Source organism: Tachyglossus aculeatus, chromosome 9 (genome assembly GCF_015852505.1).
Source record: "Tachyglossus aculeatus isolate mTacAcu1 chromosome 9, mTacAcu1.pri, whole genome shotgun sequence".
NCBI lineage: Eukaryota > Metazoa > Chordata > Mammalia > Monotremata > Tachyglossidae > Tachyglossus > Tachyglossus aculeatus.
In genome coordinates this window covers 53212542-53230927 of record NC_052074.1, presented here as the reverse complement: position 1 = coordinate 53230927, position 18386 = coordinate 53212542, and the positions used below count along the sequence as shown (strand labels likewise).

The window sequence follows — 18386 nt, the reverse complement described above, 5'->3', positions numbered from 1 at the left end:
GAAATGAAGAAAAATATTCATGGCCATAATCTAGCACTATGTCCTCACTCTGGGGTAGATAAAAGGTTACGAGACCAGACACTGCTCCTGTCCCACAACCTCTTATTCCCATTTTACACAGAAGGATATTGAGACCCAGAGAGGTAAAGTGACTTTCCCAAGATCACACAGTGGTGGAACTGGGCTTCGGATCTGCGTCTTCAGGCTCTCTGTCCGGTTCTCTTTGCCTAGGCCATGCTCCATGGGGAAATAGGAAAAGGTGAGAATGAAAGTCAGGGCCAGGGAGGTGGCTGAAAATAGACATGTCTCGATTTCTGTCCAGTTTGATAGAGTCTGTCCTATGCATTCCCTCGCATGGCGTTTGTGAGATGCAGACCCTAATGGATTTCCCAGCTGGAAGGAAAGCGGGATTGAACATGGCTTGAGCTTCCCTTTCCCTCCTTTCTCTCCGATCCCTGCTGAAGCCCAAACCCCACTGGATGGACAAGCGGGCACATCTGAAGAGAGGGAGGAGCTGAGGCTTAGTGCAATAATGAGGTTTCTTTGCTCCCAGAGAAGAGGAGTCCAACTGAATGGAGAAACAGAACAGGCAGCGCAGTGAGTTTTAGATCACTGCAAGCTCCAAAGTATGTCTTCCCTTTACAGCTTCCCTTCCAGAGATCCTGCCCCTACTGAATGTAATAGTAACAATAATAATGACAGCATTTGTATTTGTTATGGCAGAAGACAGGACAATCTGGAGAAAATATATCCATAAAGTTGCTATGAATCAGAAACAACTTGACGGCATTTGATAGCAATAATAATAATAAAAAAATTTGTTAAGTGCTTATAATTTGTCAAGCATTGTTCTAAGAACTTGAGTAAATACACGCAAATCAGGTTGGACGCAATCCCTGTCCCACATGGGACTCACAGTTTTAATCCTCGTTTTACAGGTGAGGTTACTGAGGCACAGAGAAATTAAGTGACTTGCCCAAGGTCACACAGCAGACAAGTGGTGGAGCCAGGAATAGAATCCAGGTCCTTCTGACCCAGGTCCATACTCTATCCAACATGGTCTAGTGGTGGTGATTGTTTGTGGGGGCAGGGAGAGGTGCACAACTCTGGGGCTGCACCCCACCCTCGGATCTGGGATGGGCCCAAGGCTGACACTGAGTGGGAACCTTCGGCACATGATCCCTGCCCCAACCCTCCACATTCCAGCCGCTGCTGCACGGACCACAGCGCTGGAGCCTCCCACTTTAGTAATAATAGTAAAAAATAATAACGATGATTACGGTGCCTGTTAAATGCTTACTATGTGTCAAGTTCCAAGCACTGGGGTAGATACAAGCTTACCAAGTTGGACAGTTTCTGTCTCACATAGGGCTCACAGTCTAAGTAGGAGGGAGAATAGGTATTTAATCTTCATTTTGCACAAGGAAACTAAGGCACAGAACAGTTAAGTGACCTGCCTGAAGTAACAGAGCAGACCAGTGGTGGAGCCAGGACCACAATCCAGGCCCGGGCTCTTTCCACTAGGCCATGCTGTTTCCCAAAAATAAACAATGAACAGACCTCTGCCCAGCCACAAAGACTTGGGAACTGAGGACCTGCACAAAGGAATGGTCTCCAGTGCTGGTGGCTCACAAAGAGCCTGTCGTTCTAATCCCAGCTCCACCACTTCTGTGCTGTGTGAGCTTGGGCAAGTCACTTCACTTGTCTGTGCTTCTGTAAAAAATCGAAATTAAGAGTGTGAGCCCAATGTGGGACAGGGTTTGTGTCCAACCTGATTTACTTCTATCTACCCCAGCGTTTCGAACAGTGCTTGGCACATAGTAAGCATTTAACAACTACCATTAGTCTTCTTCTTCTTCTTCTTGTGTTCCCTCTGGGGTGTGGGTGCAACAAGGTGCAGGGGTACTGCATAATGCAAAAACAAAACCCACTTACAGCCAAAGCAACTATGAAGGTTATCACTCTCCCTGCTTTGACAAAATACTGAGTCCCTGCTGAAAGCCTGGAAGGATCTTTCCTTCCAGCTAACGGAGGGGCTAAAGACCTTGGAAAAAACAATCCTGCTCATTTAATGTACTGTTCACATCCTGCACAAAAGTCATTTTAAATACTAATGAATTCTCCAAGTAATTCTTGTGGGGCTCATCAATCTTCTATTCATTCCTGTTAGACTAAGTCTGTAAATGGAACGGCAAAATAAAACCCAGAGATATAAATTCATACATAACATGTTTGCCCAGAACTGAAGTAATTTAGACCAAAACTGTATTAAAGTCCCCCAAAATACTGAACTCTGAACATTTCCTGGGAGATGGGCTGAATTCCATTACCCACTTATATTTTTCCCTCCGAGTTAACCTCCAAGGAATGCTCAGTGTTATCACCTCTCTGCCTCTCCATCCCAACCAAGATCATACATTTACAGAATGAAATTTGTTATAAATGCAACTGCCAGGAAAAGGAAATTCTAGTTACTTAGAGTGATTAATTCACATCTGCAACCCTAGTCTCTTGGGTAAAATGGCATTAAGACAAATCCATATAAATGATATCTTTAAAGAAAGAAATCATTTAAAGTGACAGAATAACATCTCTACAGGATGAAGAGCCTGTAACCAGTGCCCACAGCAGAATATTAATGTCACAGTGAACCATGAATGGCAGCTATCTAAGATGATCTCCTACATCCCATTTGTTAGTGAAATTGATGGCTCTACGAGCAATGTTGGGGAGAAGACTGACAAGAATCCAAGGAAAATAGCAGTGCTGGATAGAGTAACCACCCCAATTTGTATTTACAACCTTTCACAATTTTTAAATCATACTAACATAGAAGGGCGAACTGATAAAATTAACACAAAAACGGGTAGGAACATCACAATGAGAATTTACCTTTACATTCATTTTGGGGAGGGTAGCAGAAGAGAAATGGCATAATGGTGAAAAATCACAGTAAGACGGGTACTTTTTATTTTAATGGTATTTGTTAAGTACTTGCTATGTTTCACGCTGGACAGACACAAGATAATCAGGTTGGACACGGTCCATGTCCCACAGAGAGCTCACAATCTTATTCCCCATTTTATAGACGAGGTAACAGGCACAGAGAAGTAATCTGCCCAAGGTCACACGGCAGATGAGAGGTGGAGCTGGGATTAGAACCCAGGTCTTCTGACTCCCAGGCTTGAGCTCTTTCCACTAGGCCACGGCACTTTGACCTTTTTTGCTAAAGCATTGTTTCAATTCTTTAGCATCTATAGAGGCGACTAAACTTGCTAGGTGCTTTTCATGAAATTAGAGCTGAGCCTCTATGGGATGGAGGGCTATCTGATCAGAGACAAGGTCCCTGGGGCCAAGAATGGCAGAGCCCAGGAGGCAAGAACAAATCTGGTTTTAAAACTCAGGAGTTTGGTCTGTTTGCTGCTGAGTCCTCTGAACTGAGCAGTATCCTCGCTCTCTGCTGAGGGCTAGTACTATTACCATGGAAAACCAATGCAGGTTTTGTTCAGATTTTTCCTGCCGATCTGCCCCAAACTTGAATCCAAGTGGAAGATCTGGCTGAGGAAGTTGTGTTAAGGAAATTGAAATGGTTCAGGGACGGCCAAGGATGAAAAACAGAATCCAATGGGCTTATCTCTTGTCCTTGGACTGTTGTCCCTTATGACAGTGTATGGAAATGGGTGCTGCTGCGATTCTCTGTTGGATTCTAGCACTGAAGCATTCAGAGAGTTCACACATGCTAGGAAGAAACATGCAAGGTACACTGAAGCATTCTCAACACCCCTTGGAACACGGATGGATGTTGTGAGAAACTTACATGCAAAGGATTCCACTTCCCAGCCTTCCCGGAGGGCAAAAGGAAGAGAACAAATAAGCAACGTAAGAAAAAGCCACAGATACTGCTTCTGAGAACTCACTTGTTAGCTGCCAGTAGGATCACTGAGGCTTAGAAATGGTGGAGGTTTCAAGGACTACAGCTGCTCAAGAATATTGTTCATTTGTTTTTATAGAAATCCACAAGGAAGGCAATGGTCCTCACCATTATTTAAAATTCCCCATCCCCAAAATGCCCCTGAGTGGTCAAATGGGTATATGGCAAAGTATACAGATGGGTGCCCCACTTAGAAAGAAGATATAAACTGCATTACTTAAAAACCAAATGAAATAAAAAACCACAATAATGTCCCATCATCAGATCTAAAAACAGAAATACGCTAAGCTGAGAGATCATGATCAGTGATACAATAATAATAATGATGATATTTATTAAGCACTTGCTTGGGGTCAAGTAGTGGGTTAAATGCTGGAATAGATACAAGATAGTCAAATAGGACATTGTCCCTCATTCACGTAGGATGATTTAAAAGACTCTCTTGAATAAACGAAGGAAATCCTGGAAGTATAAAATTGAGTTATGCCATCTAGAAATTACATGGCCTTTCGGGAAAATATCAGGTTTGATAACATCTGCTAGAGTAAAAATGTGATTGCTGATTTGGAAGAGCAAAAAGATACAGTTCTCTGTCAGCCTTTGGACAGAATTCATGTTGTCTTACCTTGCCTTTGGAAATCGCTTTGTAGGCTATCTTAGCGATGATATATGACCAACAGCAGCTCAGCACTTGAAGTAGTAGCAGTAATAAATTAAAGACCCACCAGGATGGACATGGTCCAATAATTTCCCGACTTTCAAATAGTGTTGTGTTTAATATCCTAAAAGGAAAGATTCAAAAATGTAAAATACATACAGCAACTAAATTTTAAAGAGGTTCATTATACTACCTTGCGACCAAATAGCACAGATAATGCTCTCCAACTATGCTGAAGGTGTAATTGGTTCTCTTGGTCAATAGTCAATAACATCTACTAGGCATTTACTGTGTGGAACACCTTACAGGGCACTGGGAAGAATCGCTGGACATTAGCTGACAGACGGTTTCTGGCCCACAAGGAACTTAACTTAAAAAAGGAGTGAGAAAGACAGCAGGCACACAGCATAGCTTCAGTAGCTAAATAAACTCAGAACAGGGATAAAATGGACCAAATGAAGAGTTTTAGCAGCCTAGAGCGTCACAGTTCTCTACTCAGCTGCTCTTGGGAATCATAAGGATCTAGGCACAAAAGAGGGCCACAATTATTTGACTGTTCCCCATCTTGGATGTGGGGTGGGTGAGGTTTCCCCATGAAGATGAGGGCGGGGAGGGAGAGGGCTTTTTAGATCTTTGGGCAGTTCTGCTCCAGAGGCTCAGGGATGGGGTGCTGTGGGCTATATGTTTACATATTTCTATCCACCAGTTCTGGTCTGCTCTCCTCTCCTACAGTCAATATTAAATTTCCTTAGAGAAGGATCGAACTCTTCTTTTTGGTGGGGTAGGAGGGAAGAGGGGCAGCGCGGCTTAGTGGAAAGAGCACGGGCACGGGAGTCAGAGGTCATGGGTTCTAATCCCAGCTCTGCCAGTTGCCAGCTGTGTGACTTTGGGCAAGTTAATTAACTTCTCCGTGCCTCAGTTACCTCATCTGTAAAATGGGGATTAAGACTGTGAGCCCCACATGGGACAACCTGATAACCTTGTATCTAACCCAGTGCTTAGAACAGTGTTTGGCACATAGTAAGCAATTAACAAATGCTATTATTATTATTATTATTATTAAGAGGTGGAAACCAAAGAGCAACAGAAAAAAAGAAACAATTCTCACCAAATCCAAGGAAATCATCACAATACTCTTAGAAAGCAAGATCTTCTGCTGAAATTATCCCTAGCCTACCCTGCCCCGCTTCTCTCTCTCCACAGCTGTTCCCAGATGAGGTGCTTTAGCAGACACCATGTCACAGTAGGGCTCTTTCTGAAGGGAAGTGTACAGCCACCATCAGTTGATTACAATGGTCTGCCCGGCTGGCTTCTGCCAAACAGAAGAGGCAGCCACATCTTTAAATCACCTTTTCATGGCTGTGGGGATGACAGGTCTGAGTCAGGCTCAATTGCCCTAGCCCAACAAGGGGCTGGGATTACAGTCATGATCTTTCCACGCACACAGTTCTGCTCTTCAGCACAATGAACGTTTCAGTTTTCCCAGGGGGATGGGATTGATTCCATTTGAGTTAAAAAGAATATTGCAGGGAGAGTGAGTCACCTCCTGAGACAACATTTTCATAAGGAAGAGGCTTCGGTCCATTACAGAAGAAGCATCTGCCGTTATTTTGGCGTTACTTCGGGTCAATGTTACACATTTCAGATTCAATGCTTTCTACAGTAAGAGAGGTCAGTGGTGATGTTCCGCATCAGAATTCAATAGCTCTGCTACTGGATGACTTAGCGCCTCTGTGATGTTGTTCAAAAGTAATGGGATTTCTTTGAAAAAGGGCTTGGCTGCCTACTGACACACTTAGGAAAACACGATCACTGCACCAAATGTTTGCGTTTTCATAGGAAGCCGGGCAACAGAAACAACAGCAAAATATTAGGAATTCAGACAGAGGAGAGAAGCATTAGAATACTTCCACTCTCTAAGAGCCCCAGAACTCCAGGAATGAACATAGTGACTGCAACTGAGATTGGTATTCCTGGTCCAAGCACCCTCTCTCCTGCAAGAAATGTAATTGGCCCCCTCCCTCCCACCTCACACACCACCACCTGTGTAATCATAATGAAGTAACAATAGTAATAATAATAATAATAATAATGATGATAGTGGCATTTATTAAGTGCTAACAATGTGCCAAGTACTGGTCTAAGCACTGGGAGAGAGACAGAAGATAATCAGGCCAGACACAGACCCTGTCCCATGTGGCTAGGGAGAGGAAGAACAGATATTTGTATATATGTATATATGGTTGTACATATTTATTACTCTATTTATTTATTTATTTTACTTGTACATTTCTATCCTACTTATTTTATTTTGTTGGTATGTTTGGTTCTGTTCTCTGTCTCCCCCTTTTAGACTGTGAGCCCACTGTTGGGTAGGGACTGTCTCTATGTGATGCCAATTTGTACTTCCCAAGCGCTTAGTACAGTGCTCTGCACATAGTAAGCGCTCAATAAATACGATTGATTGATTGATTGATATTTAATCCCCTTTTTCAGATGAGGAAATTGAGGCGAAGGGAAGTTAAGCTGACTTGCCCCAAATCACACAGCTGGCAAGAGGCAGAGCTGAGGTTAGAATCCAGGTCCATCCCATGACTCTCAGGCTTTTTATCTAAATAATCAAATCAACCAGGGGATCATTACAAAATTAAAGCTCAAACCAAACTGAGATCACCATTAACAGTTTGCCCCACAACACTTACAGAAAAATCCATAATTTATTTTGAGGTCTATCTCCCCCCTCTAGACTGTAAGCTCCTTGCAGTACTCTGGTGTATTTTACTCTCCCAAGTGTTTAGCAAAGTGCTCTGTACCCAGAGCACTCAATAAATGCCATTGATTGACCGATTTGGTTATTGAAAATCACCAAGATGGAAAAAAAAAATCATTTCATACAGGCACGGAAAAATGAGACCTAATTGTGGATTTTGCAGGAATTCCCCTTGCAGCTCTTATGGGGCTATCTCTTCCCCTGAAAAGGAGAAAAACCAACAATGCCCAACTACTTCTATGGCCTTTGAATTATTCCGTGTCCCACCCTCTTTCATGAAGAAGCAATTCTCTCCCTCACAGTCCAGGAGAGTGAGGTCTGGGGCCTGAGCTTTCTTACTTTTTAGACGGTGAGCCCACTGTTGGGTAGGGACTGTATATGTTGCCAACTTGTACTTCCCAAGCGCGTAGTACAGAGCTCTGCACACAGCAAGCGCTCAATAAATACGATTGATTGATTTATATGTGCTCCAATAAGCCGTCAGAAATCTCTGAAGAGGTCTTTGGTTTTATTTACACCGAGGATTCTGCAGTCTTGTACAAACCAGGCCCTATACCACCGTTTCTCCCACTGCTGTTTGGCTCGGCCAGAGAACGCTGAATTACCAGGGATGGTTTCGTGGTTCCTTTTCATTAGTGACAACAGCATTTAACCACTAGATGGTGCGTTCAGCTTACTTAAAACGCAGCCTTTTTCCGGGCTCAAAAATGCGGGCACTTTGTCAGCCTTGCTGCCCAATTTGCGGAATCTCAGAGTTCAAGCCTCACCCTCTTGGGACTAAAACACTGGAATAGAGAGGCTTCGTGAGTTCCACTGTAACATTCTCCACTTAAATACCAGAATGCACTACTCTAGGCTAAACTGCCTTCAATCTACTTGTCCTCAAAGCCTCAGAGAGCTTTCCATACACACGGAGAGGAGAGAAGACTATAGTATTGCTTACTAGTCAGAGATGTCTAAAAGTTTATTGGAGGTAACTAATACAGCTGATTCATGTTCCTTGAAATGGTGGCTGTATTGCAAAGTACTTTTCTCATTGACTTTCAGGTTCTAAAATGATACCCATTCCAAAATCACTGGAAAAATTATACGGTTCATCCAAAGGTAAAAACCCACCTAGACCTGACAAAGGACCACATCATAAATTTAGTTGAGTATTTCTGAAATAGTCTGGATAAAAGTAAACCATTAGTGAGAAGTGTCTTTTTTTTTAGTGTGCTTACACAATGCCAATAAGTTGACTATTTGTCCCCGCAGAACCTGCTGAAGACATGTTTATAAAAGTGAATTTTCTAGTAGAATCTCCAAGCATGATAAAAGTGAAAACCTTCCCCAGATCTTGTTAAACCAATCAGCATCTGAAAGGGTGGGTCAATGGGGGACAGGAGAACTAGACACACACCTTACAAAGGACTTTGGTGCAGTCAAGACGGATCATGAAGTGAATCAAAACTGGCTTCCAAATGAAATAATCAGCACATTTCTCAGTTCTCCACGAGGTAAATCATCTTTTACAGGGGAATTTTGTACTGACATCATGGATAAGAGGAAGGAAGGGAAAAGTGTTGTGTTGGACAACTGACATCTAGGCAGGTATTGATTAGGAGAACAAGCACTCAGGGAGATGGCTAGCTAAGATGTCACAGAAAAGCTGCTAATCAGAATGAAGAAGAACTGGCTCACACAGAAGGGAAAAAAAAAATCTCAGGAACATCCTCACTTAACGGCATTGAAAGCTAGTTATTAGAGAACAAAGTCAGGATTTTATCGTTATACCAGAGAGGTTACAGAATTTTATAAGACTTAGTTTCAGCAAATATGTACCACACGGAAGTGAGAGAGGAAGAAAAGAAACTTAGACCAAGTAATCTGCTCAAACATGCACATGAGATAGGTGGTGCATAGCACGCATGTGTGCGTATGTGTGTGTGTATGTGTCTGTGGATGTACTGGTGAATGAGATTTGAAGATGCCAACTCTTTACAGGGAACGGGAGTCTGCGGCCTTGGAGGAGATAGCATTTTGGGTTCAAAATGAGGTCATTCAACAAGAGCTTACATGGTACTTTAGCAAGGTCTCGAATGATCTTCCAAATGAACATCCAACCCCTGCCAAACTGCATCTCTTCAGAAAACTCTGAGCTTCAATCTCAGCAGCATCAATATGGGGAAGGTTTATCCTAGAGAGCATCATCAGAAGAACTGACCGGGTCCCGTTCAGAGGTACTCTACACCAAAAGACATTCCAATCTAGGTAGGCCGGCACCCCAGGGTGCAACAGCATCCTCTGTTTGAAGACATGGCATGTTGAAGCCTAATAACTCACTGAAGTACAGAATCCTAAAAGTCTGTGGTTTTCCTCAGGTTTTTACGACGATGAATAGTATTGTTTGGATCATGTCTTCCCTCTAAGAGTTAGCTGTCTCCTGTGATGAGACAGAAACAAATTGTTGATTTCTTTTTCTTTGACTGCAGTGGTTGTTCAGAAAACTGCTAATGCACGTTTTCCAGTGACCTCTCCTAAGTTAGAGGGCTTGTTGGTGAGTTTTCTTTCTGCGGTGAGGGCACTGTCTGATGGCTGACAGTTTTGAACACCGGGGAAACAAGCAGCGCTGAGCGTCATGACTGATTATGTTTTCTAACTCATGTGCAATATGATTCACAAGGGGAAATCAGTAGCATATATAGGCATCATTTTTTTCCTCGAGGAGCAACCTGGAGTAAAGACGGATGTGTCACCCTCATGGTGGTTAGCAAAGCGGTGGGGCTAGAAGCCTGACTAGACCCAGTGCGGGGGGATGTGTGCTTGGCAGCTATAAACTGGAAGGGCTTTTCTATTCACCTGCCACTTAGGTGAAAGATGGCTCTTCGGCTTCCTGCTGTAACAGCGTATGAATAGTGCTATTTCATCTTTGCTCACCAAAAGTTTGAACAGCGCAATCTGTGGGGGAAGCTGTAATCTCAGGCCAGAAAAGTTAATCGGGGTGATGGCTAAAGGACTATGACTGATGGCTAAAATGGCAAGAATTCTGAAATCTGCTCATTATAATGATTTTTAGCATTCTGCAGAGGACGAAGACTAACCGTAATTCAGAATATCTGCTACTTCAGGACAAGCAGATTTTCCTGTGGAGGTTGGGCCTGCCTCAATTTCCAATCTTTAACCCACCTCTCTATTGGGAAACCTTTCTAAATGTTATCTCTACTCCATCTTCCTTCCCTCTTACCACAAAGTAGACTTTACCACCACCATTAACCCCTAAATGGTAATTACTCTACTGTAAAATAAACTCCACTCAGAGAACTGCTGGCAATGTGATGAACAAGCCAGCTAGTCTGTCGAGTGAGTCTCTAGGGGCTTTTCAAACTCCTCTGTTTAAGTCCAAGTTCCTGTAGAGGCTCCTCCTTTCTTCGCTAAACTGTAGGTTCAAATCCTGCCATTCTCCTTTGCAGTTTTAGGGATAGGGATCTAAATCCTGCTCATCTGAGAGCAAAACTATTAAGTCTGCCTTTGATGTTTCACAAAGAGCAACTTTCCTCAAGGACCTTTAACAGAAGAGGACTTCATCCTCATTCTGAATAATGGGTTCACGTGGTAAATGTCCTAGTCCTTGAGACAAATCTTGGTATTTTGCAACAAGTACCCTTGATCTAAGTCGGCATGTCCTTCAAGGCTTTGTTGTTTGATTCACTGGGGCCTCAGCTAAACCCCTGCACGTGCTCTGTGTGTTACCTGGCCTCACCACTCTTCTAGGCTGGGATTACAAAGGTGTCATACCAATTAGAAAGGAATCCAAATCCCGTCTCCCCACACTGTCAATCAATAGTATTTTTTGAGTGCTTACTCTGTGCTAGGCACTGCCCTGCTGACTTGGGAGAATGCAACAGAGTTAGTAGACATCAACCCTCCCCTGAAGAGGCTTAAAATATACCTAGGTAAATAGATACTAACTTAAATTAGTGTCATGGGGAAGAAATAAAGATAGGCATATAACTTCTAGAGGTGTAAATGGTAGGATTGTAAACTTCTTGTGGGCAGGGATTGGCCTACCAACTCTATTGTACTGTACTTTCCCAAGAGCATAAGAGTACTCTGCATGTAGTAAAGCCTCAATAACTACCATTAATTGATTGGTTGACTGGGGTGTAAGTATTTAGGTGATGCCAAAGGAATGAAGGGGCAACAGGAGGGAAATACATGAGGGAGGAGAGTGTAATCAGAGGAGGCCCTCCTGGAGAAGAGAAGATGTAAATTTAGAAAGACCTTAGAGATGGGGAGAGCAGTAGTGTCTGCTGGATATAAACAGGGAGAACAAGCTGATTTCAAGCCGAGTTCGTTGCTGTCAAACAAATGACAAGCACATCTACTTAAGGACAACCCATGCCTTACAAAAACCTAAAAATATCCCTGAAACCATTTCAAGGCAGTTCTTAGGTTGCCAAAATGGTTGTCAGGCAGCAGTGCTTTGGTTCAGGCACTAGTTGGCAACAAGGTATTTTTGTGGAAAATGCTAACTGCCACTACTGGTACTGAAGCTGAAGGTCAACCGGGATTTCAATTACTTAACTAAAATAATGCAGCAGACAGGAAATTATTAGTGTCTGATGGCTGTAAAAAAAGTGCCTCCTGATCCAGCTGTCTGCTGTATTTAGTTCAACTGTGCTTATCTGTTCAACCCCTATCTATCTTCTCATCTACAGTTACTATCCATGTGAGAATATCTGCAAACACTAGTCTGAAGGCTAATATTTCTATTCCTGCTGACAGAAATATTGACCAAACAAGGTCAAACTTTCAGTCACAGCCTAGCTTAAAAGAGGAATTTTCTTGTGCACCGCTGGAAGGAGTGGCTGTTTGTTATCTACTCCCATACCAGGAAGCAAATGTAGAAAGGGGACGGGCTTGGGAATCAGAGGACGTGGGCTCTATTCCTGACTCTGCTACTTGTCTGGTGCGTGATCTTGGGCAAGTCATTTAATTTCTCTGTGCCTCAGTAACCTCATCTGTAAGACGGGGATTAAAACTGTGAGCCTCATATGGGACAACCTGATTACCTTTTAACTACCCCACCGCTTAAAACTTGGTACCGCTTAGTGCTTCGCACATAGTGAGTGCTTAACAAATACCATAATAATTATCATTATTAGCCACCCCCAATATTGTTCATCCAGCCAAGCTTCTCTCAAAACCAACCAAGGCTGCCCAGGATTTCAGTGTCAAAGAAAAGGGGAGAAAGAAATAATTTTGAATTCATCATCAATCGTATTTATTGAGCATTTACTGTGTGCAGAGCACTGTACTAAGCGCTTGGGAAGTACAAGTTGGCAACAGAGACAGTCCCTACCCAACAGTGGGCTCACAGTCTGAAAATTATCTATAAATTAAGAATTATCAGTACCAAGTCTGAAAATCTTACTGTATTCTCCCAAGTGCTTAGTACAGTAAGCACTCAATAAATAGGATTGAATGAATGAATAGTACAGTAACCACCTGGAATTTAGGAGACTGGCCTAGTATGAAATCACAAGGACTGTGCCCTCTCCGATCTGGTCTCTGAACTGAGCAGCCTATAGGCTGAGCCCCATGCTTTGTTTCACACACTGATTTCCAAATTTGTCTGCAGAAGCTATAGGGCTGTTTCCTTTTCCTTTCCCTTGAGAAATTCATCCCCTTGGGCATGTTTTGCAGTGCAGTCTGCCATGGTAATTGGTTTTGTCCTGTTTACTTCCAAACCTTCAGGTTTGGCAAAGGCGTTAGGGCATGAAACAGTAAAAAGGATGAGAACAGCCTGCCCTTACAAATGAAGTTATTAGAAATGTAAGGAATATGATGGATTAAACCTTCACTGAGGAAAACACAGATCCACAGACCCACTTTTAAATGGTGGACTAATAGGCAAAATGAAAGCAGATAGCAATACCCACCAAAATGCATCAGTATTTCACTCTTTAATTACTATAAAAGAGATATCAGCATAAGGGATAATATATGATATAAAATTACCAATTGAGGTCTCTAGATCTTTAGGGCTTTATTTGGGCTAAGAACCTCCCCGCCTCAAGCCTCTCCTTTCCTTCCATCCACACGAGACACTGATGCCTGGATTATCTTCCTGCAAGTTGCTCAGCAAGTCTTCCACCCTTCAAAACTCTCCAATGTTCACCCCTCTCCCTCCACATTAAGGCTTTAAGGCTCTCCCCCTCTTACATTTTAGCTTTCCCTCGAGATCTCCCTCCAGCTCACATTCCTCAGTTTTCTGCAAGGTCACTTTCTAATTGTACCCCGCTCTCATGGAGCCTGCCTCCAGCCACTTGTTCATGCTACTCCCCCATACTGGAACTGCCATCCTCTACAAATCTGTCAGGACTCTGTCCACTGCTCCTTCAAAGCTCTCCTAAAATCCCACCGTCTTTAACAAGCCTTCCCCAAATGATTATCCATCCCCCACACCATACCAACCCAAAAGCCATCTATTGCACTTAATGTGCTCATTTCTACCAAACCTGAGCACTTGTCAATACATGTATATTTTGACTGCAAATTCAATCTATTTATTATGACAACACAAGACAAAATTTTTTACCCCTGTTAGAATCCAATCCCTTAGTCAGACAAGAAATGCATCTGGTGCTTCTGCTGCATCATTCCAAGTGATTAGTACAGTGCATTACACTCAACAGGTGTTCAATAAACACCATTTCTACTGTTACTATCAGCACGCGGCTGAAGGCACCAGCTCCCTCCACCACTAGGTGCCAACTTTGCCTCCTGACCTGTTTCCCACACAATTTCCATATATGAACTAAGCAATTTTAATAGAACAAGACATGAGTGTTATTCCTACAGTGGGACTTGGATTTCACAAAATAAAACAGGAGAGTGCTGAGTTGATATAGATTATATAAGACTATACTTGCACCACCTCAACCCAAAGGAGATAATCAATTTATTGAGCACTTGCTATGCGCAAAGCAGTCAATCATATTTACTGAGCACTTACTGTGTGAAGAGCACTGTACTAAGTGCTTGGGAGGGTACAACAGAGTTGATGGACATGTTCCCTGCACTGTACTAAGTACTTGGAATTACCCACTACAATGAAACAGACCCAAATGGATAATAATATTACCGCTTTTGTAGATCTGATTGGTCATGCACTATATACCTTGTATGCTTTGACTGAAAACAACTGAAACAATTCACTTATAAGAGTTATGTCTTCCAGTTCAGTGGTCATATGAAATGGTACGTTGCACTGTCTGCCAGGAATTCTGCAGTTTCCCTGCTCTTTCGAGTTCTTTCAAAATTTTTACTAACTTATCCTGGTGACTTTTTTGCACTTAGTTCATTAACTTAGTCTGTGATGATGTTTCCAGAGTTCTTTTAAACCTGAAGGACAGCTACACAATATGTACATTATAGGGGACTGGATTTCAGAATATCCCCACTCAAGCAAAGGACAATTTGCGCACACCACTAGAAAACATGGAGAAGGGCTACTTTCATGTCAATGATTAGTAAACTGTCTGTGATCTTAATATATTTGCTAATCACCACCATATATGTAATTTACTAGTGACACACTGGAAAGGGATAAGGGCAAGTCATATCTATTCCTCTTTCTCAGTTGTGATAGTCTCCACTTAAAGACCACCAAAGACCATCTCCACAAAGCCTCCAAATCCAACCTCTTAATTCCCCCCTACAAAAGCAACTGCATTCAAATAAAGCCAGGACCTCATGGGTTTATATCGGTCAATCCTTCCTCGAGATAAATAAAAACAAAATCTCTACTTCACTCCTCTTGGGAGGCTTGATCTAGGACCAAGAGACCAAATGGCGTACAATATAAAGCGTTTTCACCCTTGAAGACTTAGAAGCCTTTCACGAGCAATGCACTTGTACTTCGACAACAGAACCCCACCGAGGGAGGGAGAAAAGAACTGAGAAAAATGTAGCACCTTTGTGCCCAGAGTAAAGTCATGCTCAACATGGGCAGAGTTCCTCTGGGGGAACGGGCAGGATCAATTGCACCTATGGTGATGCACAGAATGCAATGCCCATTTCCCTCCCTCAAGCTTTCCTGGTAGTTTAAGAACATGGAGACGGCTGTGTGGGCTCTGGAAGGGTACCTTCTCATTTGATTCTGATTGCAGAGATCCTCAGAACCGCTTGGTATGTTCTTCAAGCAACTGTCAATGTGACACTGTTTTAAAGCTTAAGGAGGTACAAATAACCACCACATATCTTTCGATGTGCAGCAAAACATATGCTTCAGGTAAGCACATAAGTGTATGTACAAGGAAAAGGCCATTAAAACACAAAGTAGTTTTGTCCCTGAACCTAATCTAAGGGAAATCAGGAGAGCCACTGCTGTTCCTTGGTCAGGGAATGGGTCTACCAACTCTGTTGGACTGTCCTCTTCCAGACACTTAGTGTAGTCCTAGGCACACAGTAAATGCTCAATAAATACCACTGAATGACTGATTGATTTCTCCATCCCAGTTCTTTCCCTTTTTTGGAAGTCTTTACATTGCAAGTGTAAGGCTTTTTGTTCCCAGAACCTGATGTCAGTTACGGAAACATCTGCAGTTTACAGTCCCTTTGAGAAAGATACTGTGGCTATTGTAATCCTCTTGCCTGGATTTACCTCCATTAGAACTGTGTATTCTTGTTGCCTCACTATGTTCAAGCTTCATTTCACCACCATTTTTTTTCTTTTTTTAAATGGTATTTGTAAGCTCTTACTATAATAACGATGGTATTTGTTAAGCACTTATTAGGTGCCAGTCACTGTACTAAGGGCTAGGATGGATACAAGCAAATCGAGTTGGACACACTTCCTGTCCCAAATGGGGCTCATAGCCTTAATCTCCATGTTATAGTTGAGGTAACTGAGGCACAGAGAAGTGAAGTCACTTGCCCAAGATCACACAGCAGACAAGTGATGGAGCTAGAATTAGAATCCAGGTGCTCTGATCGTGTGGGCCCGAGCTCTTTTGACTAGGCCGCACTGCTTCTCTTTTTACTAGGGGACCCGATAATAGGAAAAAAAATTCCAAAGACCCCTTGGAGGGGGAGAAGGGAGACCTGAGTTTGAATGTGTCCTAGGTCTGCCCCCGAGAGGTTCTGTTGCTGTGAGTTTAGTACCATGTGTCTCAGTTTCCTTGTAGTTTAAAGCTACACCATTTCACCTGTCCCTTTCCATCTCATACAAACGCTCTGGGAGAAAGTATGTTCGTGTTTGCAAAGTTCCTTGAATCACAGCTCTTGCCCCACATGGAAATCTTAGACATACAACTTGACCCAATTACCAGCTGGGCCCAGTCTATGACCCAGAAAGGCAGGGCTTCTGTTTTCCAGCATTGGCTGGAACTGGGCCTGTGTAGGGCGTCCCTCAATTACCTCAGAAAATTATACATTTGAGGCTTATTTTCCTATTATCCTCTCTGGGTTGTGTTTCTTGTTCCATGTGTCTTACTGGGTGGATTAAGCAGCCAAAATAGCAGTAGATGGTTATTTCAATCATTTGGCTGAGGTGCCATCCCCTGAAGCTTTTGACTTTAGATGTCAGTGCCACAGATTCAATGTCTGACTCAAAAACAGAATACTGCAGTAAGCTTGAGAGTGGGAGAAGAAAAGGGTCCAAATCAAAACACTACAATATGGCTTGCCACCTGTGGTCATAATTTCTAGGCTCCCACAGACTGTAGAAATGGTCCCATAGAACTTCCAAGAGTCACACAGATGAGACAAAGTCCCCTAAAAAGAAACCACGCTTTTTTTTTTGAAAGAGCAGTTTAATTTAAAGGCCAGCTTCCTTACTTAGTTTGTTATCCTAACATCATCAGCTATTTTTTCCCCCAAATGTAAGCTGCTTCCACGAAATGGCTTATTCGGCCCAATTTAAAATTTCTTCACCTGTGATAAGCAGGCAGAATGATGGCTTTGACGAAACAAAAATACTGGCTTCTTATACAGCCCCCTTCCTGAAGCTGACCTCAGCTCCTTCTACTTAACCTGAAGACTCTAGGGACTCTTATCAGTTTCGAAATTGGGATTTAACTCCCCTACCCCTCTGCACAGTCGGTAAGCTAAAGAGGAAAGTAATGCCAACAGAAAAACAAAGGAGGCTTTGTTTCTGCTTCATAATATAGCTATCCAGAGTTTTGTGAAATTTGGCTGTAGTAATTACAGAGCGCCAGGGTAAGGCGCGTAGCTAATCTTAGATGGCATTATAATGTTTCAAAGCCAGAAATGTGACAAACCTCAAAGCCTCTTGGAGCATGTGCCAGACCCCGAACAAGGATGGGTGATTCTGGGATCCATGTCAGGATCACCTGAGCTCCTTCTCTTCCTGCCCCACTTTTGGCAGGTGCCTGTGCCCCCTTGTTTCTCCAGAATGGAGAGGCCTCCACTGGGCCCAGCTGTGCCACCCCCGGGAATGGCCCAACTACCTCCATGAGGCGATTTTTGCCGCCGGTTGGGTCACACCAGTGACACCTTCAGCCTGGCCCCACACAGTCTGGCCCAGGCCCAGGCCTGGACTGAGGGTTTGGGCCACGGAGTAATCCATCACCTGAAGGCTGGGCTTGTACCTTCTCCCAGGTCAGGAAGTTCAGAATAGCCAGACTGCCTGCTGACTGGAAGGGCCACCACCAAGAGCTCTAATACCAGAGGAGCCAATAAGTCAACCAATCCATGGCACTAACTGAGCACCTACCTGGTGCAAAGCACTGGTTTGGGTGCTTGGATAAGTACAACAGAAGGAACATACAAATTAAAGGGTTTTAAATCTACTGCAGGAGATGGACAAAAATTATTAACCTGTAGTGAGAACCTGGAAGAGCAAAACAGGAAATAATTTCAACACGTCAAGAGGAGATAGCGGAATAACTGATGTACAAATAAATATACATATGTACATAAATTCTAAGCTCATCCTGTTAGACTGTAAACTCCTTGAGGGCAGGGATCAGTTCTACTAGCTCTAATGCACTCTTTCAAGTATTTAGGTCAGTGTTCTG

At 43.0% G+C, this 18386-nt stretch overlaps 1 protein-coding gene across 2 annotated transcripts in view; it reads right to left on the bottom strand.

Annotated features, from left to right (window-relative positions):
- CERS6 (ceramide synthase 6) overlaps window positions 1-18386 on the bottom strand; it is a 198349-nt gene that overhangs the window by 3276 nt on the left and 176687 nt on the right. Inside the window, exons 9-10 of one of the 2 annotated variants that reach the window (XM_038751397.1) lie at window positions 4557-4713; window positions 3818-3841 (exon numbers count right to left, since the gene is read on the bottom strand). In XM_038751397.1, coding sequence (XP_038607325.1) covers window positions 3818-3841; window positions 4557-4713 — 181 coding nt within the window. The remainder of the gene's footprint in view (window positions 1-3817; window positions 3842-4556; window positions 4714-18386) is intronic. The other variant, XM_038751398.1, reaches the window with a different exon arrangement.